We start from the raw sequence: 26,291 nt of genomic DNA on the forward strand, positions 1-26,291 counted from the left end.
AAATATTGATTTTTTTTCAAACCAAAACTTGTTATAGTGATTTACTAGTTTTAACACAATGTCTCCTGGGAAAGATTAGTCTGCTTCAAGGTGGGATTAGCACTCCACAGCACAGGACTTACAGTAAGACAATGTGCCTGCCAAGTACAAAATTTGGTGGTTAGTACCCTCCCTAGGGACAGGATATGGAAGAACTAGGTTCAGGCCCTTTCTCCACACTCTTCTTCATAACAAGCTCATTAGTGGCTGTGTATGGCATGTCTTAATTTCTCCCGTTGGAGGGGTTCCATGATGAATGAACAGGGATCTGTACAACCAGTTCCCCCCATTCCTGCTGGCTGCCCTGACCAGCAGGCTATTTGCCAGTCTATTATTTTCTTTCCAAACAGTCTCCCATTCACTATTCTTTACTACTTTGTCCTGCATTTGGTGAAGCTGGATCAAAACTGTAGAGAGTGCAAAAAAGTAGTAAACTCATTATGAAATACCATTGACCTGCCACACATGAGGAGATAACATTAAACATCAGTTTCACATGTTTTGTGTCTTTTCTATAGTTCACCTATTCTCCAACTTAAAATGAAGATACCTCAGGAGCATCTGCCTCCACATTTTAGTTCAGATCTGGAAGACACATTTGAAGGAACATGCTATCACCCCCACCTCCCATGAGTTGGTTGCCATTGTAGAACTGTCCACTTCTTCCTGAAACCGGCAGCTGTTTCAGTCCTGAAACCTGCCTTTGGTTAATGCAGACATGGCTTTGGTCTTTCCTCTCAGGTGCTCAACAGGATTTATAAATAAGTGTATCTGTGGCAGGGATATAGGTATCATCCTTTTACTGGTGAATATAACTTGTAGGAAAACATCAGTTCTGAAGAAAATCAGTGACCCAGGCAGGAATACTAAGACTCTGTCACGTTCTCCCACCTTTAAAGCACACCCCATTCACAGGACAAACAAGTATCCTTCATAATTACTGAAACTTCTTTTGTCTCAATATCTCACTGGCTTTGGTTTTCATAAAATCTCTTCCAGATCACTAAGGAGATCACAACACTGCAGAAGAATTAACTGCTGAGAAAACTCCACGGAGTTTGCCCTGGGAAAAGTATCTCCCCTCCTGGGAAAGTCATTGGCTTGTCATAAGCCTCTTGGCATCTGCGTGCCAGCGTATGGACATGTCATATAGACAATTAATGGACTTGGGTTTGAGGACAATCATGAGAACTGTATAGGCATGCTATGACAGGCAAGATCTATTCCCTGCAGGCTACATTTGGAGGAGGAAAGGGAGGAAAATACAATATACTCGTAATATATTCACTGCAGCAGAGGACATGGAGAAGAAATTAATCCAGTCATGCCCTATGAATTACCTCTGGTGCATCACACACTTTGTTCTGCAGGGCTCTCTAAAGGTTCACATTTTATGGTCTTTCACAAACAGGTCTGTAATCATTCTAAGTGAGATATAAATACACAGATCTAAGTTCTGTGCCGAGATCATCACGTACGGCTCCAAGAAGTCAATTTCAAGGATGATCACTGGGCCAGGAATACTCTCAAGACTTTAATCCTAACATGAATATATAGATGTCAAGTGGGAAAGTTATGATCCACCCTGATCCTTTGCCAGACATTATGCTCAGGTCCAAAATACTGTAGCCCAGGCTTCACCATTTTCCACTTAAACATCATGGGCTGGAATTAAAGAAACCGCAACATGCACCATGAGCTGAAAGAGCAGAAACATTTGCTCATCACCAGTGGTTTGTTGGCCTTTTTTGGCAGCTTGCAATTTGCTCGGCACCACTCTTAACTAAACCCAGCAGGGAGTCACTTAACAGGGCTTTGGGAAGTGTGAGAGAAATTTGGCTAGTCAAAAAAAACAGCAAAAGAAAAAAAGCCCCACACATGCAAACACAATGAAGGAAATCGTTGGAAGGTTTCTGATAAGAATCCAAGCCTATTTAAAACTGCCATATTCAGGAGAAAAATGAACATACATTATTTCACTTGGACTTCCAGAAGTCATGCTTCAGAGGTATAACAACATCACTCTTTGATGTTACATACAACATCCTTCCTATCACATCATCAAGCCTTAGAAAGCAGACCAAACATGTTTCTTGCACTATTTTGTGAGGTTTAACAGGAAGTGCTAGGATTCAGGCTTGGACTCTGCAATTGTTCGTTTACTCTTTATTTATTTAAGAAGGAAGAAAACCCTTAAGTAGGGAATCTCATTTCAAAGATACCCTGGCAAGGCACTGCAGTAGTTTCATAGGCTCTATCTGTTATAAAGCATGCATCATGAAGATACACCTAATTAAGATAACACATTATTATCCCAATATCCACATGTCAGATTTGGCATGGAAGCCAGGAATGAAAAGTATCTGACAGCTGATTGTGTCACTCTTCTTGTCAAGATGGCCAATTATCTGAGCAAACTGCAAATCCTAAATATTGGGGGAGTGACATAAAAGGAACTGCAGCTCCAAAGTAGCTGCAAATGAACAGAAGGAAGATTAAAAGGTGATGTCACTGGCAAAAGCATTTAGGGCAAGAGTTCCAAATTGAGTGGATAAAATAGCTACACAGTGGAGCAGGGGGAGGACGGAGGATTAGAGAACCTGAAGCATCATTTTTAGCTTGCTTTAGAAAGCTTTAGGCTTAGTTCTCCTGCATTAATCCACAAAAGGCACCTGCATTGTCTTTGTTCTTGAGCTGATTATATCTGATGCTTTGGCCAATACCCAACTCAGTGAGGATCAGTGATTAACATATTCTGACCAGAATAAAACAAATGCCTTAAAAATCTACTGTCTCAGGGGTTCTCTCGGACATCTTTAAAACCTAGTGACATCGGCTGCTAAATTTTGATTTAAGACAGTTTGAAAAAAACAATGACAAAAGAATAGTAACATGTAACAATAAATTGCACACACTGAAACAACTGAATATGGCATCCTGAAACTCTCCATGGTCCTTCCTCATCCTAGTATCTGGCTGGTGTACATTATTTTGCAATATTGACAAGTCTCTGAAAATTTGCTGTAGCTAAGACTTAGTGTTTTGCACCTTCAACTTTCACAGCAACCAGAATGAAAGGAGAGTTTAGGGGATTTTGCATTCTGTTTGGATTTTTTTTAAATGGCAAAAAAAAAAGAGCATTCTGCATGTGGTGAGCTAGAGAGTAGCTGAGGACTGGATCATCACACATCGGGAACAGTTTTAAAATCCATCAAATCTTTGTCTTACACAGCAAAATCTCGGGGTTACAGGGTTGTTTCAGGTTAGGCAGCCTAAATCATCACTGTTTACTTACTATTTCACTCTTCAAACCAAGAAGGAGCTTTGCATGAATTTTTGGCATTTTATCTACATGATGATAAAAAGGTCATTTTCAAGTACTGGACTGAGGTTTTCCAGAGCAAAGATCAAAACCTGTCCACGCCAGACCTTTTCAAAGGATTCTGAGTAAATATTTAATCTCTTTACCTCAGTTTTCAGATCTACAAAACAGGGATTTCTTCCCCCTCAAAGCTGTGTTTTGAGGTTAATAGTCATTATTGAAGTTGCCAGCTGTCTGGTTTTATGGACGCCATCATCAGGGTGAATGAGCAGACAGTAAGTCCACAGCCACAACATGAAAATGCAAAGGCAGCTGTTAATAAATTGTGAAGGCAAACTGAATATTTTGAAACTACAGAAAGGTTAGATCTTAGGACAGGATGAAGACTTAGTATCAGATTTGTATTTCTCTACAGGCTGGCTTGTTACCAGGCAGATTTTACAATTTCAGAAGAACCTACCACACATTTAAACGGCAGGACAAGGATGTGATCAGTCTTTCCATTCACACACCGGTTTTCCCCATGCCTGTGTTGGATTCTGACATTTAGCAACACTCTGCACTTGCCTAAAAGCCACCCACATGCTGCGGCGCGGCTGCATACGTTTCTAATTTGGCTCTTTGAGTTAGAACACAGCCTCCGCAATGCTCCAGTTTTCCCTCCAAAGGGCTCCATCACAAAGTCCTACAACACCTGCACGATCATTTCCGTGGCCAAACAGTCCTACTAATTTTAAAAGTATCGTATAATGTTGTTCTTTGGAAGAAAATTTTCTCACTTCTGATACAAAATAAAACCACTGCCACGGACTCTATAAACCTTCCTCCACCTGCGTTATTCATGAGCTGGAGTGCCCCAGGACCCTGACAATACATGGGAGGATTGTAACGTCAATGGTTTTTGTAGAAAGTGCTGGATTCCATTTATTTTAATAGACAAGATTACTGTACAGGGTATTGTTGAAATTAACAGGATCCACTTTTCAAAAACAGGAGTCCAGACAGTAAAAACAAACAGGGTGCTGACAGACTCTACCCTCTGACATGAAAACCAAGTAATCACAAGAACACTTTGAATACTGCAGTCAACTCCCTATTCTGCACACCTAAAAATAGTTTTCAAGTTCCCCATGCGCCCCCCCTCCTCCCCCCTTCTTTTTCTTCTTCATTGGCAGAGTTTGGATGCAGCCTTCAAACCACTGCCATCAGTGTTTCTAGCTTTGATCAGACCTGGTAGAATCACCATTGCACAGAACTTGCAGCAAAGCCGTGGGGAGGGGGAAGGGGAAAGCTATCCGTGATCCTATAGTAAGAAACAAAACCTTATTTTATCTCCATTTATTGCATGAACTTTGCAGACTTCTGTGTTTGATTGAGTAACTTAGCATTCCTGCGATCTAAACTTAGCAACCTCTCCACTACAGTGCCAGAAGGAAAAGGCTCTCCAAGAAGCTTTCAAATCTATATCAGTTATTCCAAGAGTGCCAGCAGCAAGGCTGTCGCAATATTAAGATAGATATCGCTATGCTCAGTAATTAATTTATGAAATAAATGTTTCAGGTCTCAATTCATCTCTAACTTTCCATTTGTCCCTAAGCTGTTGCACCGCACTGCTTACTGAAGGCAAGTACTTCTCCTCCTGCTAAGTAAAACACAGGTATTGCCTTATTAAACGAGTGTGCGTGGACTCTCCCGAGCACATGCTCCTGCACAGGCCTTGGCAGTAGTGTTTTCTGAGTCCCAGCTGGGAGAGCAGATAAAAGAAAAACACCAGAAACCATACCTACAGCCTGACACGTCTATGACACGTTGCAATGCTAGCTCCCCTTTCCCACAGCACGTAACAATATGCCGTGCTCAGCTCTCCTGAAGGGCTTCGCAGAAAGCATTCCTGCCTCACAACTGTTTCTGTTCACTGGGCTGACCAGAGCCATACGTAATAAACTGCCATAAAATACACACACACGCCACGCTTTGGATCAATGATTTCTCTGCTAAAGGATGTTACTGTGTAATACAGCTTTAAGTTTTCAACTTTGTCATATTTTCTAAACTCTGATCTTTTCAATTTACTTTCAGTTATGTGACATTCCCCTTTAGTGGAGTGAAAGCATGCATTAGCTAAACAATGTGGTTTGGATTTAGTGTTCCCATGCATCATCGTGAAAATGTTTGTCTCAGCAATAGTGTCATTATTGTTACTGGGAACAGCTGCTCTGCCATGCCTTCTGATTGCGGGGAGCAGAGTATCTCCCTTCCCATACCAGTTTACAAGCAAGGAAATTAAAGCAGGGCCATCGAGTAGGAGGTTTGTGAGCTCACACCGCCCTGTACCTGGCTTCCTCCTGCCATGAAGGAAGCAGAAAGTGCAGGGGAGCGAGAACAGCAGCAAAATAAATATTGCCCATAGAAATGTAGTTTGGCTCCCTCCACAGGCAGTTCCTCTGGCTCCGGACCCAGGACAGAAATCCTCCTCAGGTGCAGCTCTGAGGTGGTAGACGCGGCATCCTTTAAGCGAGAATCGGAGCAGGGAGTTTGCTGCTGACCAAGTGGGTGTTTAGGATCTCCCCTGAGTTTCTGAAGTGGAAAGATGTAACTCCCAGCCTCGCTGAAGCAGGCTTCCACTTCCAGTTCCATGTGAGCGGTGGAGCCCGGCTGGGTTCCCCGGGAGTGTCACAGCAATGATGCTGTGCTCTGCAGGCCCCGGCAGCTTGGCTCAGGCCAGCTGGACTTATTTAAGGAAAGCTCGCAGAGCTCTAACTCACCTTTCAGAACAAGATCTTCAGGAACAATTAGTCTGTATTTTAAGATAATACTCTCTTTTCCAGAGTATTGGACCTTTTGAAAAGTCTTCAGATGGGAAGCCGTGATTTCAGTCTCTGGGCATTTCTGGAAGTCCAAGCTTTGGTAAAATTGTAACTACATAAAAACCATAACTTTTAAATAGATTTCTTTTCTGATTCACAGCACACAGATTTATTTTGTTGAGAAGATCTTTAGATTCCCAACTTTGTTCTGAAAACAGGAATTAGGCACTCTGAAAACTTCATTTGCATCAACCAAACTTAGGTTGAGTGAGGTGATTACATATCAATACACCCCCATATATCACATCAAAATGTGTAAAAAGCAGTTCAAACAGACATGGTAAACTACAAGGATTTTTGACAGCTTTGCCCACAATATTTTCATTTAAATTTCTTTTTGGCCCCATAATAACAATTTCCAGCGATCACAAATACTGAAGTTTCGGTAAACTGGATGGGTGGGAAGAGATGGGGTTTCCTTGGTGAAAAAACACACACAAAAATGCAGGCACAACTCCAAAAATGTCACATCCTGTAGAGAAGTAGCAGAAAACCAAGTTTTACCCGTTTCTGCTTGGACAGATGCATTCTGTACAGTCTGCTTACAGTCAGAGATGCTGTGGTTTCTGCATAATTACTTTCTCACAATCAAATTAAATCAAGCAAAAAAGGTTCTTCAACTAAAAGAGATGAAATGCGGAGTAATGGCTAACAGCTACATAGGTAAGAGTGCAAAGGTGAAGCCAGGGAATCCAGCCGTGCGCCGTGCAAACAGGAGAGGTCTGTATGGGAGAGATCTGAGAGGTTCAGGCAGGAACAAAACGGCTTATTTGTGATGGTAGAATTCCCAAACAAGCTACTTGTGCGATTCATCAGCCCGGTGGTTTCTCCTGGAAAATTGTCTCATAGCTGTGTTCAAGGCAGAAATTAAAGCTTGCTGGGCAGCACTCCAGCTTCTGCCTCTCTACACCACTTCTCCTCAAAAGAAATGGAGGGGACAGATCCTGACCTAACCAGACAGCAGCATCCACCTGCTTTTCTTCAGTGAATACCAGGAGGATTTCACTGCAGTACAGAAACCCTGCTCTTTTGTTTTCCTTGGCAAGAGTGAAGGAAAGGCAAGAAAAGCCACCAGCATCAGAACAATCCCTGGGAGGAACGTGGTATTCATCAGTCACAAGCATGCAGAAAACCCACATATAATAAGGGATAAATAGCATCTCAGAAAAAAAAAGAAGTACCCAGGTAGTGAGCACATTGACATCAATTTTGGTGGAAGAAATCAGAGTATATGAGTGTCACACACACATGTAGAGGGAAGTGATCATGCCTGAGAGGATACGTAGTGTGGCAGCAAAGACACTGCTGATGACCATGAGGTATCATCACTATGTTATATCCCAGCCTTGCCCACAGGCAGGGAAAGAAAATTCATTACCTACAGCTTTTCTCCTCAAATCCTCCATGTCTTCTCTTTTTACTGTGGTTTACATTATAAAGTAACCTCTGGCAAAGAAGATGGAGCAGCAAAACACAAGTGATGATGTGTCTAATCTCTTCATCATGTCAAAGAACCACTTCATTGCCCCACAATGGCCCTACACCAATACATTGTAATATATGTGGAAGTGAAAAAACAGCTCTTTATTCAGTTTTGGTCTCACAGAAATTAGACAGAAGCATAATTCTATCTCTTTTCCCACTGGCAGAGGATCTGGAGCCGCAGACTAGAGCAGCCAAGGCAAGAGAGAGCCAGGGGACCTCCCAACAACTCCTCAGTGTGCGCTTGCAGCCTCACGCAGTGCCTCTGGCAGAAACTTCCTGGGAAGGAAGACAGTGGTCCTGTCCTTAGGTCTCTCTGAAGAATGAATTCCACCTAGCCAGGAGGGCATGCCATTTAGGGCATGACATTTATAGCTCTCAGTGGACTCTGGGCTAGCACATTCACAACAGCCCAGCTCCTTTCCCGCAGTTGCTGGGGGGAGATGAGGGGAGGCATTTCAGCTGTAGTGCAAAAGAATAGCTTGTGCAAGTATCATCATTACTGTGGGAGAAATGAAGGGGGGGAAGCAGTCCCTCAAGCTCCTGCATTGCACCCCCATCAATGCCTTGCATCAAGTTCACCAGCCACACGTTGCTCAAACCGAATTCTGCGAGGGTTTCCCAGGCATGCACAGAGCTCTCTGCCTATGGCAAAGTGTCAAAAGTATTACTCTGAGGAGATCCTTGTTTTGGAAACTTGCTTCTCAGCTACAGTTTGTTTCCTCTTTAACAATTTTAAAGCCAAGGAGTTTTCTTTAGTAGTTGCTTTTGGTTTTAGTCTCTACTGCTTACTCAACTGGGGAAGATAACAGCTTCAGATTTAGGTCACCCGTGTATAAACGTGTTTTGTGATCTCATCTTGGTCCCCAGTGGGTAAGCATCCAGATCACAAAGAGTGGGAGAAAAATCTGGCCCCGCTAAGCAGATCTGGAAGATTTTGGGGGTTATGTTTGGGGATTTTTTTAATCAAATTGGAGCATCTGGGTGTTTGCTACAGGCCAGCACTGAAGTGCATCTGTAGGCCCGTGCAGGTTCCAGCCAACATTGCTTGGCCACGGTCTTTGCTTTTGTAAGAACTGACATTGACCTTTTCTCTGCAAAGGGTCAGAATCGTTTGTATGTCTTACAAAATATAACAACGCTTTGTCCTTGTACAGCAACTCTCATCGCTACAGTTTCCAAGTGTGGGCAGGTACTGAGTAACTTCTACATTTGGTCCAAATTTGCAGTTTCATCCACGCTTATTTCATGAGAAGAAACGGTACAGAGAAACAGTACTAAAAATTATGAGCTGCTGCTGCCCTCGTGCAAGCTTAGCAGATTGTTTGCTTTTTTCCCTTCATTAGCTTGTCTCCCCATTCTTTTTAACCTAATAACATTTTTGTACTAGAAAAAAATACATTTGAGAATCAATAATAATGCCCAAGGCAACTCTCAAGAAAAACATCATGGCAGTTATTTTTTGCATCTTTCCCAAGCCTCCTTGTTTAAAACATGCCAGGAAAGTCACATTTCCCCCACATTAACATTATTGATGTTCAAGATAGAAAAATACCTTACAATTTTCACCTCCATGTGGGATTGCACTGGTTCTCATAGGGTAAGAGGTTGAATAGCACCCTTCTCCTTTAAGGAGGTCACAGCTTTTATCTTGGTCTTAACAACTACGTGCTGCAAGAGCTGCAATTTTATGAGTAAGATGGAAAACGCAAATCCTAACTGCTTATGGTTATGAATACACTAATTCCATGACACATCACATTTTTGGAGGCTTGCTTCAGCGGATGGCTGCAGAACATTCCCTTCCCAGTGTTGGTGAGAACAGCAGAACAGCAAAGTCACCCGTGGTCCTCTCTGGGGGCAAAGCATCCAGAACTCATCATGCAAGTGCCCAAGCTGCTGGGCATGCACTGGGGTGAGAAGAGCACCCCAGAACACAATACTTGCTCCCAGACAACATCTCTGCTTAGGTTTTACTGAAGCAAGCAACTGACCAGCCAAAAATGCCATTAGCTGCTTCTCTGTCAGCCATTTAAAACATTATCTTGGTTTTACTCAAAACATTCTAACAGCTCATTTATGCCAAAAGTGACAGGGAAACAAACTTTTCATTCATCCCTTGTAAAAAGGCTCTAACAGAATGTACTATAAGAGGGCTCTGGGGTTTAAGCAAACCACAAGCGTACTAGAATTGTCAGGTAGCATCAGTTTTTCATTAAAGCCACGTCTCTTTAGGATGTGCTAGGGATCAGCCTACTGTCCCCCCTTTTTGCTTGCTCCCACACCACATTGCGCTGTGTTTCAAAGCACAACAGTACCTGCAGAAACTCAGCGTACTCCTCAGCAGCCTGGGGCACCCACTGCAAGGTGATTTGGTGAATTAATAAGGAAAAGATGAGACTGTAAATTGAATTTAAAAGCAACCTCGGCTGTGTCGGCTGTTAATGTGCTTCTGGTTTTATTGCCGTGGATGGCTGAGAGCTAAAGAAGCACGCTGGTTGGTGCTATACACTATCTGCAGATTGGTGCAGGCTGCAGGCTATCAGTCAGAAATTTAGCCCTAGCATGTTTCTTCTTCATAATGTCTATGTTAGCATCACCGTGAGGGAATGAGTATACATATCATGCACCAGTATATGATGCTGCGCTTACTGATGCCATTACTCCTACAGACCCAAGCGATCTCCACTGTACAATTCTCATTCCAAGCAGATAATTCTCTTCCTTAAAGGCTCAAAGTGCTTCATTTGTCAATAAAGGAATTTAACGGTTTTTACTGAATATTCATCCCCTTGCCACCTTCATGCTTCAAAAGGGCAGCTGACCACGTTGCTATGAGGTAAATTTGCGTGGTCCGGCTGCCAGCAGTTCATCCTTGAAAATTTGTTATAAAGCGGGCAAGAAGACAAGTTCTAATCAAATTTCCACTGATGATGAAGGCATAACGTTTTTCCCTATCCAGATCAACAGAAGAAAATACTTTTATCCTTGTTTGCTCACAGGTAACTCCTGACTGCCACACAGTTAGGGCATTAAACCAGAAGTGGATAAAAAAAATTCTCTACAAGAAAAGATATGGAACACTACAGCCATCTGGGACAAAAGACACCATGCAAATTATGAAAGATTGTGATATTACAATAAAAAATTGGCTATGTGTTTGCATTACAGTTAGTGGAACCGTAGTTGATAGATCTTTGCTGTTTCAACACCTATGTAAGTAGGAGTTGCCTATGCATCTCCTTTCCTCTAGAATACTCAAAGTGGAAATCAAGTCACTGCCTCTCCCACCCAGGACCCAGCACTCAAAGGACAGTCTTAGTATACCTTCCAGAAAGATGAATTCAGTCTTGTAGTCATATGAAATGCAGTACCATAAATATTTAATTTATCAGGAGATTTTGTATGCCTTCTGAGAGTAACCCGTATGGCAAGGATTCCTTTAGTGTAGTTCCTGTTCACCCTAGCATGTTACTTGCAGTGACTTTGTTGCGTATCTTGTCCATGATATGATTTATGTTAACTCATTTCCTGTAAAAGCATACACTAATAAAATGAAAAAATCGTGAAGGAGGAGCAGGCCAGTTTTGAATTGGCATGGAACATTTTATGACTAGCTAGATTCAGACCCTTTAAAATGGCTGTTTCAGTGAACCTTTAAGTCCCTGAAGGGCAATTTTCCCTTTTTCTACAGTTCCCATAAGATCACTTCACTGGTGCTGTTTCAATAAATCCCTGATGTGATAGATAACCTTGTACTAGAAAGGACCTAGACCTTTCCTTTAAAGGACACCTGCTGTTTATGCTAAAGAAAGTAAGAACAAGTTTCATATCCATCCAAAAAATCTTCACAAACAGATGCTTAAAGAAAAATAAAACCCAAACAAACACAACTGATAAATGGCCAGAAACATCACAAGATGCGAATTTGATAGCATTTTTACCTTTTAATAGTTCCCTGGAACACCTCTGCATGGTCTGGCGTGGGCCTGCAAACCACTGGGAATCCGCCATGGCTTGTACTTGCAAGAAGCCGAGCCAAGGAGGCAATGTTTTCCTTCAGGTGAAGGACTCTGACGCCAGGCTCCATGACATCCCTGGCAGAGAACAATTCCAGGTTCAACCTGAAAGACACGAAGCAGGCAGCCAAAGGATTATTTAGTAAACAGGAAATGAGGCGTACTCTACCACGTTAGCGTTTGATGAGTTTATAATGTGTTAGTAAATTACTTCAAGATGGAAATCAGCCTGCTTTATTTGCAAATGTAAAAACAAAATGTAATTGCTCAATAAAACTGCTTATCAAGCATCGCCTTTCTTTGTGTGAGATATATGATAAATTCAACCACATTCATGACATGGTCTTCCTAGGCAGGATATCATAAGACTCGTGTATCAGTTCGCATCATTTTTCACATTAAAAAAAGATTTTTTAATCCGAGCTGAAATCCTGTGGAATTCTGGCTGATATTAAATAGTTTAAAGTTAAGCATTTTTAGGCTTATGGTTATCATTGCATTAGGGTTCTTTTGTGGTGGTAGCAGCTAGAAAGATAGCCCCTTCAAAGAGAGCTTACAAATCATATATGGATTTTCCAGTATTTTCTAATGTTTCTCAGGTTCTAGGCAAAGTTTCAGGAAATATGAACATACAAAATTGGAAAACGTGTATTCACTCTTTCTGACAGTAGGGTAAGGTGAAGAATAAAGACAGCTTCTGTAAAATTCAGGAGTAATTTCTGTAGAATTACAGTAAGCCAGATTCTTACAAATGAAGTTCATGAGCTGCTCTAGTTTTGTTTTCTATTTTCAAAATTAATTATCCTGACTATCATCTGGACACACCGTAAGCCAGAATCTCCCGTTCAGACACAAGCTGACACAAACCACAGGCAGAGACAACTACAGCATAAATTTGCCCACATCCTGTTTTACCAGTGTACCTTTCATCCCTGTGGGAAAACCAACTTTTTCCATATGCTGTTAATGATTGTCTTCCCTTCTAAGAGACACAAGGTCATTTTTTTCAAGCCAGTTACTCTGATGGTTTGTGATGTGACCACCCGCCTAAGTAGGAGTAACTGAACTGAGATGACAATCCACATCATACAGGGCACCTACACAGCTGTGAAACAAGTTTCTTCTTCTTCTAAATTGGGATGGATTTAAATGAATCCTAAAAAAGAACAGTCTTATATGCGCTGAATCACATCATACTCATCCCCAATTATATGAAACAGACTGCAGGGACATAAAATTTGGAACACCATCTTATTACAGATCGATGTTTCAAGGGACCAGAACACCATCTTATGGAAAAATGAACATCTCTGAAACTCATTTTACTTCTGAGATATAATGTGCAGTAGTTTACCTTGGAAATCAATGGCTGTGTGCAGAATTTACTATCAACTAGTGAAAAAAAACCCTAACAACCCCAAGGAGACGGATTTCTTCATTCTTAATCTCACTGAGTGCTACCAGCTGATGCAGTACAAGTGATGGAACGCAGTGGGAATAACAGATGCTGCTGAGGATGAGTTGTTATCAGAACTGTGCTGCTGTGGCTGTCGGATGTGTAAAACACTCCACCAAAGAAATTTCATCTTTCCTAAATGCATAGATACCTGTTCGCTCTCTGTCTCCTTTCTGTTTCCGTAGGCCAGATAAAAATCTGCATTTTCCTGTTTTAAGCTTTGTCTAGAAATGCTATACACTGTATTACTCTTTAAAGTACCATACTTAGCACAGTGGACACTATGTGAAAACATGATTAATGATAAAAGCTACTTCCCAACTTACATGAAATATGTGCAAACCCTGAATGATTTTTAAGTAAGTGCAATGTGAATGCTGTTACATTCCAGCAGTTTTCTAGGGTGCGTTTCTCAGCAGTACATACCTTTTCCATCTTCAAAACTTTACAGTTTTGCTCCGTTGCACAGAAAGCAAACCTTTCAAAACACTGCAGAAGTCCATGAAACATCCTTAGGTTTTCTCAAATCAGTCATTTGTATAAAAGCAAGGGGTAGGCCATTACACGGTTCTGTGATCTTGGCTTTGTCTCAGATTATAAAGTGTCTGTATTGTCTGCAGTAACTATAGACCTTGTGTTATCATCAGTCAGCTTTTGCAGATGTAAGAACACACTAAGGACTGGAGATGATTCACTGTTCATTGTCACTGACATATCTTTCAATTAGTCTCCTGTCTGTTGCTATAAAGAGTAACCTTGCTTTGGGGCGGAAGAGAAAAGCAGGCAAAAGGGTTGTTTTATGAAAGACTGTTACAAGGCCAAGACATCTTTAAATAATTGGCTAAAGAAAACCTTTACTGATATATTGCTTCTCAGAAAACACCAAGCCAGAATGGAATTGTATCTATAGGATAATAAGACTCAAAGATCATTCATGTCAGAAGGGACAGTCCAGCCTTCTGCTGAATGTAGACTCTGCCATGAGTTTAAACCATGTGCTTGGCCTTTCTCCTCTTAGGTCTTAAAAACCTCCAAGGATGGAGGCTGTGCACCCACCCTGGGCAGCCTGTGCCACTACACCACTGTCCTCATGGTGAAAAGGTATTTCCTTTCCAACATATTTATCAGTGATATAGACAGGGGGATTGAGTGCACTGTCAACAAGTCTGCTGATGAAACCAAGCTGAGTGGTATGGTTGACACACTGGAGGAAAAGGATAACATCCAGAGGGACCTTGACAGGTTTAAGAGGTGGGCCCATGTGAACTGCATGAAGTTCCCCAAGGCCAAGTGCAAGGTCCTGCACATGAGTTGGTGTAATCCCAAACACAACTACAGGCTGGGTAGAGAATGGATTGAGAGCAGCAGGGAAGGACTTGGTGGTGTAGGTTGAAGTAAATCTCAACATGAACACACTTGCAGCCCAGAAAGCCAACTGTATCCTGGGCTGTGTCAAAACCAGTGTGACCAGCAAGTTGAGGGAGGTGATTCTCCCCCTCTGCTCTGGTGAGACCCCACCTTGGGTACTGTGTCCAACTCTGGGGTCCCCAGTACAAGAAAGACACGGAGCTATTGGAGTGAGTCCAGAGGAAGGCCACAAAGAGGCCTGGAACATGTCTCCTGTGAAGGCAGGCTGAGAGAGCTGGAGTTGTTCAGCCTGGAAAAGAGAAGGGTCACAGAAGAGCCAGAAGGAGAGTACAAGCAGTGAACAGGAGCCTAACAAATATCCCAGGCACCTACATGCACACTAGCCCACCAACAGCCATGCCAGCTGCCCAGGCTGTGCTCACAGCCCTCTGGGTAGTAGTGCTGCCCACGGGCCCATTAGACAGCAAATGTACACTGGGCTCAGGGATCAGCTCCTGAGGACAGGGTCCTCAAAGTTGTTGGGTCCCTTCTACTGCACAACTATGAACCTGCCCAAATGCCTTCCACGGACACTTTGCTTAGCTGGTGACTGCCACTGCTGCTGCAGCATGACCGTGTTTATGCAATAAGGCCCTTGTTTTCACAATGCAATTTCAAGCAAGGGCATTTTATTCACCATTTTGAAAAAGTTTTTTTTTTATCTGGAATAATTCTTGCATTTGGATTTCATCAAGTAGATATGTCTTACATGACTAGATTTACCTCAAGGAGAGACAGAGAGCTGTAGCCATGGTACTAAAATAGATCTAGTGTGATTTTTTTTTCTTTTACAGGACACGTGAGAACGTTTTCTCACAAAATGTAATTCACTACAGTAATGTGTGAGAGTATTAAGGCTATTTCACCAAAGGTTATGATATCCAAGTTTCAGGTTCCTTTCAAGAGCACATCCATGAGAATGGATATGATATGGAACGAAGACAATCTGCCTTATGACCTAAGAAAGACAGTCATTTGGTAAGAAGCCAATATCCCTGAATGGTAAACTGTCTTGAAATGATTCATGGAAATGTAGTTTGGTCTGTGTTGCTATTAAATGCAGTGGAAGTTTTCCCACTGAAATAAATTGTTAAGGATCTAACCATAACAGATCTAACCATAACATGGAGGTTTCCTTACACAACACACGGCACAAGAGAACTTTTCTTCAAATAGGATTTACTCTATATTTTATGCAATTTTCAAAGGATTAAAATGACTTAGAGGGGAGTGGGGGAGAAGCATAATCCTAACTCAAACACACTCCAAGGATCAAGGTGGATGAGAACATAGGCAGTGCTGCATGCTTGAATTATTCACAGATTTGCCCTCGACTTTTCTAGCTGTTGCTCCTGTCCTCCTATTTCTGCACTGAGACTGTTTATCCATTGACTTGCCACAGGCTGTCCTGCTCAGGACAGCTCTAGGTTTTATTTGGGCTTCTTGTAAACCATTGTTTTATTGCCCTGATGGCCACCACATCTTGTATAAATAGTTCTCAGGAGGTTGCCTTGGGGTTGGCTTTATGCTTGGGCTGATTTTCAGTCTGAGCATAGTCAGGACTCTGAAGAATTGACAGAGTGAGCTGAAGCTTATGGGACCAGTACCAGGTTGGAGGTCATTAAAATTGCTCTACCTGTGTTATAAACATCCCCAAGTATTAGAGCTATTCCGTTCTAGTTTCTACTATTTGTGCATTTTCTGGGACGGGGGTGTAGGTTTGTTGGGGTTTTTTTTAATACACTTCATTTGGCCAGAAAAACTGAACAGATTTATTTCTTAATTTCCATTCTACCACAGAACCAGCGACAACTCTATGAAGCCCTGTACCTGCTACCACATTATAAACACAGTTTATTTATATCAGCTTTCATTCACTCTATCATCTGTAAAGAAACCCCACTGTGAATAAACTTACAACATTGCAGGAAATTGCTTGCATTATAATCCAAATTTCTTTTTTTCTTAAAAAGTTATAAAAAAAGGTTTCTGCATACTTGTCACAGGCCCACCAATTTTCTTTTCAACAAGGCATTTGGTAAAAGTCAACTATGAAAAAGCTTATCCAAAATTTACATGCCAATATTGATCTCACTGTATAACATAATAGTATATATGTACTACAGAAATGTTAATCATGTGCAGATGACTGAATTCAGTAGTTTTGCGTGTGAATTCTGTGAAAAAAATGGTTCTACGAGTATGCTCACAGAATACCACTGAGATCAATAAACGGAAACAAAAAGCTCTGTAAAACCTCCTTACACTGGAAAAGGACACCACTTAAATTAAATTAATTTTAAAATTGATTTGCTCCACTCAGTGCTAACCCCTGAAATAGGCACATTTAAACTGATTTAAAGCTAAATTACACCAATAAAAGCAGCGTGTGCATTGATGTAAGTGCATGCATGCTACTGATGTGCTTTTGTTTAATTAGATCTATTTAAAATCAGTTTTCAGTGGAACTTTGCACGGCAGACAAGGCCTCTGACTCCTTGCTGTCTCTGTTTTAGTTGAACACTAAACCGAGTGAGAAATTCTTCTTGTTAAATCAGGAGCCAAAAGTTTGGCAGAGTTCAGTCTCTGTTCAGTGTATCTACAAATATTTATATTGACTATAAGACAACAAGCTTCCCGGCATCCCCTGGTCCTGGCTCCCTCAATATCCTTAAATGAGGGGACATTTAGCTATTCAGTCCACAGGCCTTTTGATAGTACAGCACTTACTGTGAAATGTGTTGTTTGGGTTAGCTGAATGTCTCTGTCACTTATTTCCCAGAGAGGATTTGAAAGTTATATATGTTTAGCAACTACTGTATGCTAAAGACAAATGGATTTCCACATGGTCTCATAATCTGCTGGGAAACTGTCTCTCTCTAATGCTTGAAAAATTGCAGAACAAAAAAGAAACAAAGGAAACAGATAAGAAAGCCTTTGTGTTTTGGGAAAGAGATGGGTTTGGGGTGGGGGGGATATGTTGAATGTTTGGGTGGTTTCTGCCAAGAGCTTGTTTCTCCATTCCTTTATCCCTTAGGAAGTTTTTCCCACGAGCACTGTCAGTAAAAAAATACTACCAAGACAGAAAAATAGCAGCTTGTACCCACTTTGCATAGATGTAGCTATTTATACAAGGACATTTAGCTTTTAAAAAATAATTAGATTGTGCATGAGACCTTGGGATAAACAGGTACAGGACTGTGTGAGTGGATCCATATGCTGGGATTACTCAAACAGCAGTTTAAAAACTACAGCCTCAGCCCACCACATATGGAACGGTAGGTAAAAACTTAAAGGTTATATAGTTCTTGACTTAGATTTCATAGCTCAAGTCCAAAAACAAATTTACAAACTGTAACTAGCAGCCTAGTTTAGCTGTGTTAGTATTAAGAGGAGTACAGGCACCAAGCTGTTTTTCAGAGACTGACAGTGCTTGCTTACTGCTTCCACCCAAACCTGGAGCTGTCTGCCACGCACCTACTCTTAGCCCTTACACTTACAGCAACAGTGCTGCGAGTCCAAGAGAAGGCACTGGACCGTAGCCACCAAGGAAAGCCATCCAACAGACATGACCTGAAGGCCACATTTGGTGGAAAGGTGAGAGATACAAAATGGGTTCTCATCTCAGCTATGGGGGATCCAAACCCTCATCTGGGATCTCCAAGCCACAGAGGATGTGGCAGCACCTGGACTTTGAGGGCACCGGGAGCAAACACACACCCACGGAGTCTGGTCAGGAAAGGAGGAGCCCTGAAAGCAATGCCTAGCTGGCTCTAGACAGAACACTTATGAGTGTGCATAAATGTACACGGAGGGAGAGATCCAAAGACAAATTAGCTGTCTTGAGGCCTAATGGGTTAACCCTGGTGAGCATACTACTTATTATTACTTATTCAGGACAGGAATGATTCAGCTATCCTTGTATTTTCCAAATGATTATCTGAGTCTGAAGGAACCTTTTCCTACCAAAAAGAAAAAAAAAAGTGTTAAGCTTGTGTGAAATCCATCTGCCTTGGGCATTATAACCAACCAGAGGCAAAGAAAGTATTTGCTCAAAATTATGCTATTCAAATTCAAAGAAATGTTTCAAACAAATTTCCATAAGAATCGAGTAAGAGAAGCAAATAAATTTAGCCCTAAAATAAATACCTCATGATTTTGCTGATAACCAAACAAACAGGGTAGTGCATGTTCTCTGGGTCGATGATTGAGGAGCAATTTCCAAGGGAAATTCATGAAATACTAAGCTGGCGCTTGCAGTTCAAATGCAATGACATGATGAGTTCCTTGAAAACGTACGCCAAAAAACATAATCCAAACTGGAAAGAAGAGAGGAGGAAAGCTCCTATGAGAGTTTTTATGAAAGCTTCATTCAGGGCCTCCACCCTCATGTAGTGAGTACCAGCCACCTTAGCTTTTCCACTCTGCCTGGTCCAAGAAAGCAGTGACTAGTGTATTAGCAATGCTGGCTTTAACATATTTGGGAACAGATAGTGACACCAATATAAGATTTAATAATCAGACCCAGATTATCAAATGACCCTTTGGTCAAAATGAGGCACGGAGATTTAGGTGTAACATTAAAAAATGAGTAAACTAAAGTAATATGAATGGGGAAAAAGTATAAAAAAAATTGAAATTACCCAGTCCCTCTGAGAAGCAGGCACTTTCTAGTGGAAAAGTTCAGTCAGGTTATTAAAATGTAATGTTTGGTATCTGCAGATACAGATTATATCCTGGTCCCAGTCCAATAAATATAAGTTTTTCACACACAACCAGGAGTTGAAACGAAGTCCCTTCTCCCTACAGCTCTACAATCAGCCAAGGCATTTAACCCCTCAAACTTCAAGCTGGACCATTTCTTACACTACCTGCACTTTGGGAACCATAATTAATTTTTCATAAAAATACTGTAAACTACAACCTTCTACATACATTTATAATTTCAAAAAACATTTTTTAACTACCCCTGCCCTGCTCTTTAAGTACCATTCACACGCCACACATGTTTTTTCCTAGGGTATGACCTCATGGCAAGGATCCACCACAGTAAGTGGAGAATGTATGTCGTTATATCCCAGTTAAAAATAAGATCATGAATGCTGGCATAACTTACCTGCTCTTCCATAAATTGTGTTGTGATCTCTCTGTATCTGACAGTGTATTTACAATGAAGAACGGTCAATTGATGCACCTGAAATTGTGGGAATGGATTTGGTGTGTCTGACTTGCTTTCTCTCTCACGTTCCTTAACTCCATCACCAGGATTCAGCTTCCTTGGGTTTTTTCCATCTGCCGTCGCTTTCGTATCCCACTTACCTACTGTCACAAGTCCACGTATTCAGTGGTGGTGGCAGCTAATAAAACTATGGTCATGGCTTTATGGCTTTTTATAAAACTACTCCGTCCTACACTTTTTTTTATTGGCCTTAATTCTGCTGTGGTTCTGTGTATACTCGGTGTCCTGAAGAACAAGCCTCCCTTGTGATTGTGTGAAATAGTATTTAGCAGTATTATTTCTAAAAGGGGAATTTCACTTCTCAAACTTACTGAAATTCATTAAAGTATTTTGTGCCATCTGTTTCCCCTTTGTAAATAAGTAACCCTTTCCATCATGGCAACCACTATGACAAGCTACTAATATTTATGAGGTTTTAGCTCACAGGAACAGAAAAAGTTCCATGTATGTGAACAGCAAAGAGAAGCCGCTTCAGCCTAAGGTGAACTAGGAAGCAGTCCCCAGCGCCAGGATGAAGATGACATCCTCACATGTAATTTAGGAACACTGAAGTATAACTCTTAGATAAATGAACGTGTGTATACCCATTTCCAGCAAAGATCCCCAGGGGATTTCAGCCCTCCTCAAGTCAGACCCACCATTTCTTGAATGAGTTCAAACAGTTGTTCAATGACATCTTCATGAGATCAGCCGCTCTGCCGGCACAGCTGGCTTTCCGGTGGGGTTGGCTGGCTTTAAGTGGAAACTGTCAGTATCTGCCAAATGGTGGCCAGACACCAGAGCAGACTTAACCAATTAGTGGAATACCCCATCCAACGGCTGGATGCGATTTCCCTCTGTGTGTGTGTGTGTGTGTGTGTGCACGCTCCACCTGCGCCCTACCACATCTGAAGGCTGCAGTGGTACCCTTAGAGGCAGCCTGTCCTCCCAGGTAAGCCAAAAGGGAGTCAGTCTCCTCCTCGCTGGAGGAGAAGCCTTTTCAAGTTTCCCGCAGCTGAAAGTTGCTGTGTGGATGTTTTACGTAAGGGTCTGTAGGAGCCAGAGCGGCGCTCTCACTGCCCACCAGTGAGCCGTGAAACACAGGTGATTAATTCCACATGCTGCTTCAGCGCCTTTCCTTCTGCGGTTTCATAGGACTCCCCAGAAATGGAAAACACACCAAAAGTCAGTGTGGATTCGTTATCCCTTCCCCAACATCGGGCAGGCTGCAGCAACAACTAAGACATCTGTGGAAAGGCTTCCCCACAAGCTGAAGGGATCTGCACTGTACTCGCTATGGACTCTAAAGCTGATGCATGATGGACCTTACAGTAAGAGCCAGAACCTCATATGAAGTTCCTGTCTCTTGTCACAGCATGCTCAACACTTGCGGTGGGTTTGCCAACCCCACAGCAGTCCCATTCACACTCAAATAGGGAGCTTCCTTTGTACAGGTAAGAGAAGTGCCTTCTGACAGAACCCAACAGAACAGGATAATTGCTTCACATCTCACTGTATTTGACCTGCCTGTTCGTGCCTCCAAGCTTTCCCCCCTAAGGTTTTGACCAACTGCACAAAACCAGTCCTTCAAACTCCATGTAAGTTTGTTCCTCTGAAAATCTCACTAGAGGAAAGCCATTTTTCTCACCGCTTCTGAATTATAATAGAAGTAGATCACATAGCTGCATCTCCCTGACAATTCACAGTGCAACATTCACTTGCAAATCCAAAAGGTTTTCTTTGTAGCACACCCTGACAACCATCAGTATATAATCTTGGTAGAACTTGCTGTTTACATTTTGCATATCCTGGGGTTGGGGGAAAATCCTGCTTTAATTATTCAGGAAAAAAAAAGGGGGGGGGGGGGGCAATAGAGAAGCTGACCCTGCAGTTTTCAGACGTAGCAGAAAATATGATTTCTTATAGAGCCTGAAAACGTTCCAGTGTAAAACACTTTGGGCTCACGCAAAGGCAATTGTGCAAATGTACAAGCCCTGCGTAAACATTAAAGTATTTACAAGGTCCTCTGAGGATTTCGGTCGGACAGGCTGTTGGCTTGTCTTCGCTCTCCTTGTCGCTATATTTTTCTGTGTTCATGCTTCTATTGCCTGTACTTGGTTATGGGTGCTGCAGTAACTACCAATACACTTCCAAGTGCAGGAGGTCAGCAGTGAGCTATTTACTCAGCCTCCAGCCCTTTCTATCGGAGGAGGGTGCTGCTGGCTAAGGGTCTCTGCAAGACCTCCTCTCAGACACCCCTACTCTTGCTCTTCACCCACAGCTCTGTGTAAGCCTGCAGCTCCTAACCTTGAGGGCACAGCGCCAGCTCCAGCTCTCATCCCCGACATTTTAGGGAAGGGAGCAGCTAAGGGTGGGAAAGGTTTGTTGTAGGTTGAAGGAAGGGTTACATCTGCTGGTATTTATTGCAGCATGGGAAGAGTAATTTGTTATATTTGATCAGGCTATACTCTAAAAATAAAACAGTGAGACAAACAGAATTTGGGGCATCTTTAGATGGTTTTACCCATCTAAATAAATAAAATAATTTTGATTCATGTAAAAGACCATGTCAAACATCATCTTCTAGAGTTCACAAGAAATCTTGTCTTTATGTAAGGCCTTTCATTTAAGAACTTGCCCATCCTTCACAAAGACAGCAGACACTTAAAGCCATATGAGGAATATAGGCACTATTTTCCCTTCTGGAACTGAACAAATTGAAAAATTAATTGGTTCAGCCAAAGCAACATACAGAAATGGGGCAGACCTGAAAACAGAACAGCCACTCCTCCTCAGTTTCCTGCTTCCCTCTGTGTAGCCATCCTCTTCCTGTCTCATCCAAATACTCATATCAATACGATTACACTATCTGCATGTGACTTTTTTCCTAAGAGACACTATTCAAATTTGGTCACTGAAATCACTTGATGCTGAATTTGAAAATTTGTGTGAAACTTAATGGTAAAGAATTCTGAGAAAACAGAAATTTTAGGTCACTGAAAATTAAGTCTTAAAAGGTCCATTAGGCCATTTTTGTAAATGACTTTGCCTTGTTTATCACCACCTGTCATGAGCAAAAAATGCATCAGTAACATAAGGATTGCGAAGGAAGACAGGCTGGACTTTCCCACAGAGACTTGTGGGAGCTGGTGCAGGGGCAGGAAGGAGCAATAAGTCCCTTCCACCATCCCACATGGGCACCACCAACCCCACGCTGAAACAAGGCAAGGTCAAGCTGCTATTCTTCCATGCAGATGAAGCAACATCTGCCTCTGCCATAGTGCTTTTGTCAGGGGGACAATATCACCCTTTATGGCTCGTACAGTTGCTTGCCAGGTAAGGGGATCACACAAAACTCAAAACCTAGCACAGAAGAATAGGAAAACACCAGGACTGAAAACAGTTCTTTGCTGTGTTTGCTTAAGCCTGATGTAGAGGCAACTTAAAGCCCAAATGTAATTTTAATAAATCTCACCCACCTCTCAACACCTTCCCTCCATCTTTTCTGTAGCAACCAGGGTTCTCCCCAGACAAAGCGTGGCCTTGTTATAGCAGCTCCTTTTTTCCCTTTGTGCAGCCAGAACAGGGTCCAGCTTCCACTGCAAGCACTTTACAAAAGATGGGCTGGGTGCCCTCTGATGCAGGAACGCTGCCAAGTCCACCCGCTAATGACGCCTCTCAGGATGGAAGTGCTGAGCAGCCACGGAACACCGTATTCTCAGAGAGGTGAGATGGAATGCATCGTGTGCATCTTGGTAAATTGTCTTTGAACACTTGTGTCAGCAAGATGGGTAAGGAGTCTTTTAGTGTAGTAGTTGCTAGGCTAGGCCCAAACCAAAAGCACCTACCCATCACCCCCCAAAGGCTGGCGATTTTCAAAATCCAAAACCTCATCTAAAAAAATTGCTAAATACCCTAAATTTTATAGCAGGCCAAACCAGGACCTTGGATCCCAAAAATCCCTCAAACTTGGGTTGGCTCAAATTCTGGATCCGATGTCTGCGGTGTGGGCTAAGGCAAAACGAGAAGAGAGAAAGAAAAAACACCAGCCTTGCTCCATCCATCTTTAATATAGGGCCACCTCTGATACACTTTAAAAAAATATAATGAGACCACTATAATATATATTCCAGCCAAAATTCTTGGCTCCCAAAACCAGCTTTATATGGTATGCAATACAGAAACACCCAGGAGACGCTATAAGAACTTTGACAAGGCTAATATTAAGCTAGAACAAAACAGAACTACTGGCACCAGCTCCACTCAGCTCTTAAGTAAACTTGTCCCATTAAAAAGTAGCCTCTAAGATATTTTCTCTCTGAAGTGTATAGTAGCTTATAAAAAGCAGGAAGGGTTGCCAAGTCATAGATGTGTTCAAGTACTCCTTACCCTCATTAAAGAACATTCCCTGGCAGCCAGAAGCTTTGAGTGTTCCAGTGAACCAGATTTTATAAGGGGGGTGTTTACAGTGGTGTGCGATGTAGCTGGAAATCACAGTGCACCATAGCAGCCCTGTCCTGGAAACAGCTGTGTTTGGGGCCTTATCACCCAGGGCACAGCATACAACAGCAAGGGTGATCACTGAAGTTCTAAAAGAGTAATGAGTATTAAGACAACAAATCTCAAACCTCTCTGGTCCATAGGAGGAAAAGCACCCAGAGATGCTAGTGCCTAAAATACAGATTTGGTGGTGAAGTACCACTGAGGATCTAGGCTTCCTGTCCATCAGTTTCATATATAATTTCATATAATTTAGCTTCTTAATGTGCTTACAGCAGTTATGAGTTAAATTCTCTTGTGGATCTGGACCTTAACACCACCCCACACACACACCTTGGTCATGTAAAGGTTGCTTTCTCTTGTTAGTTCAGTGTCTAACACATCTTCTGCCTGGGGATTTTATCCAGCTCTGTAAGAGGAATCAACAAATGATCAAATACAGAGGTCATTTCATCCTTACCACCGACGAAGAACTGGGAAAGAGATCCACACTTTCTCTCTAGCTGTATGAGTGCTGAGGCCCTAAGAGCACACGTCCTCGCGAGTTTCTTATTTCTCCTCCCTGCCACCAACCAGACACTGTTTTCCAAAGGCTTTTTCTGTTTCAGTTGAAGAAGAATCCCAATTTCTGTGGCATTTCTGTGGCGTTTAAGCAAGCTGTTAGTTATCCAAATCTTCCACTCTGCATACACAAATACAATTTATCACCTATTTATAAACACATGCTAGCTACCGGTTCCTACGCAGCTGACCCCTGGCCCTGTTATGATTTGAGGAATCCAGCAATGCACAGTTTACACATTTTGTGATCTTGCAGAGTAATTAACAATGAACAAAGAGGATATAGAACCTGCCACACACATAATTGTGTCACCTACACTTTCCCAGAGCAGCAATAATGTGGTTGCAAATGCTCAGCCAAGCTGCACACAACCAGAGAAAGAGGATAGCCTGTGCAAAATGACATCTGGGTGTAGACATCTGAAGATAAAAATACTCCCAAAGCACAGCAAAGAAGTGGAACTTAAAAACATACTCTGGGTGGTCACTCAGAGATAAAAGAAAGACTAGAGAAGCAGATAGGCAGGCTCCCACAGCATCTCATTAGCTGCAGGACCAGTCAGAGAGAAAACAAATGAGAAGTCTTGGTCCACAGGGAAAACACGTGGAAAGAAAAGTCATGGCCAGGCACCTTTCTGTAGAATTTTGATTCAAATGTCAAGGATGCTCAGAAGTGATCAGGAAACAGAGATAAGGAAACGCGCACAGAGACTAATTTATTTTTTTCTTGTCTGTGTGTTTCTCATGCCACGTACTAGGACCTTGGCTTTGGAATTCTTACAAAGGCTGCAAGTTAGGCTTCATAATTTGTTCAATTATGACATTTTTTTACTTTAAAAGCAGAATTTCCTTAAGTTAACATTCAGGCTGCCCAAAGCCCCATCCAACCTGGCCTTGAACACTGCCAGGGAGGGGACAGCCACAGCTTCTCTGGGCAGCCTGTGCCAGTGTCCCACGGCCCTCATCATAACAAATATCTTCCTTATGTCACAATCTAAACCTATCCTCTTTTAGTTTAAAACTGTTGCTTTTTGCCCTATCACTAGAGGCACTGGTAAAAAAATCTATCTTCATCTTTGCTATAAGACCACTATAAGTATTGAAAAGCTGCGATAAGAACTCCCCAAAAGCTTCTTTTCTGTGTTGAACAACCCCACCCCTCTCAGCTTGTCTTCACAGGAGAGGTGCTCCAGCCCCTCGATCATTTTTCTGCCCCTCCTCTGCACTTGCTCCAACAGCTCCATGTCTTTCTTGTACTGGGGACCTCAGAGCAGGACCCCACCAGTACTCCAGGTGGGGTCTCACAAGAGCAGAGGGAGAGAATGACCTTGCTTGACCTGCTAGCCATACTTCTTTTCATGCAGCCCAGGATACAATTGGTTATCTAGGTTGCAATTATACATTGCCAGCTCACATCTAC

At 42.2% G+C, this 26,291-nt stretch overlaps 1 protein-coding gene across 1 annotated transcript in view; it reads right to left on the reverse strand.

Annotated features, from left to right (window-relative positions):
* LOC311189023 (chloride channel protein C-like) overlaps nucleotides 1–26,291 on the reverse strand; it is a gene marked incomplete at both ends in the record, with an annotated part of 74,903 nt that overhangs the window by 4,965 nt on the left and 43,647 nt on the right. The window contains one exon of the mRNA XM_084260607.1: nucleotides 11,655–11,834. Coding sequence (XP_084116733.1) covers nucleotides 11,655–11,834 — 180 coding nt within the window. The remainder of the gene's footprint in view (nucleotides 1–11,654; nucleotides 11,835–26,291) is intronic.

The sequence above is a fragment of the Gallinula chloropus genome (assembly GCF_964237585.1).
Source record: "Gallinula chloropus genome assembly, chromosome: 2".
Taxonomy (NCBI): Eukaryota; Metazoa; Chordata; class Aves; order Gruiformes; family Rallidae; genus Gallinula; species Gallinula chloropus.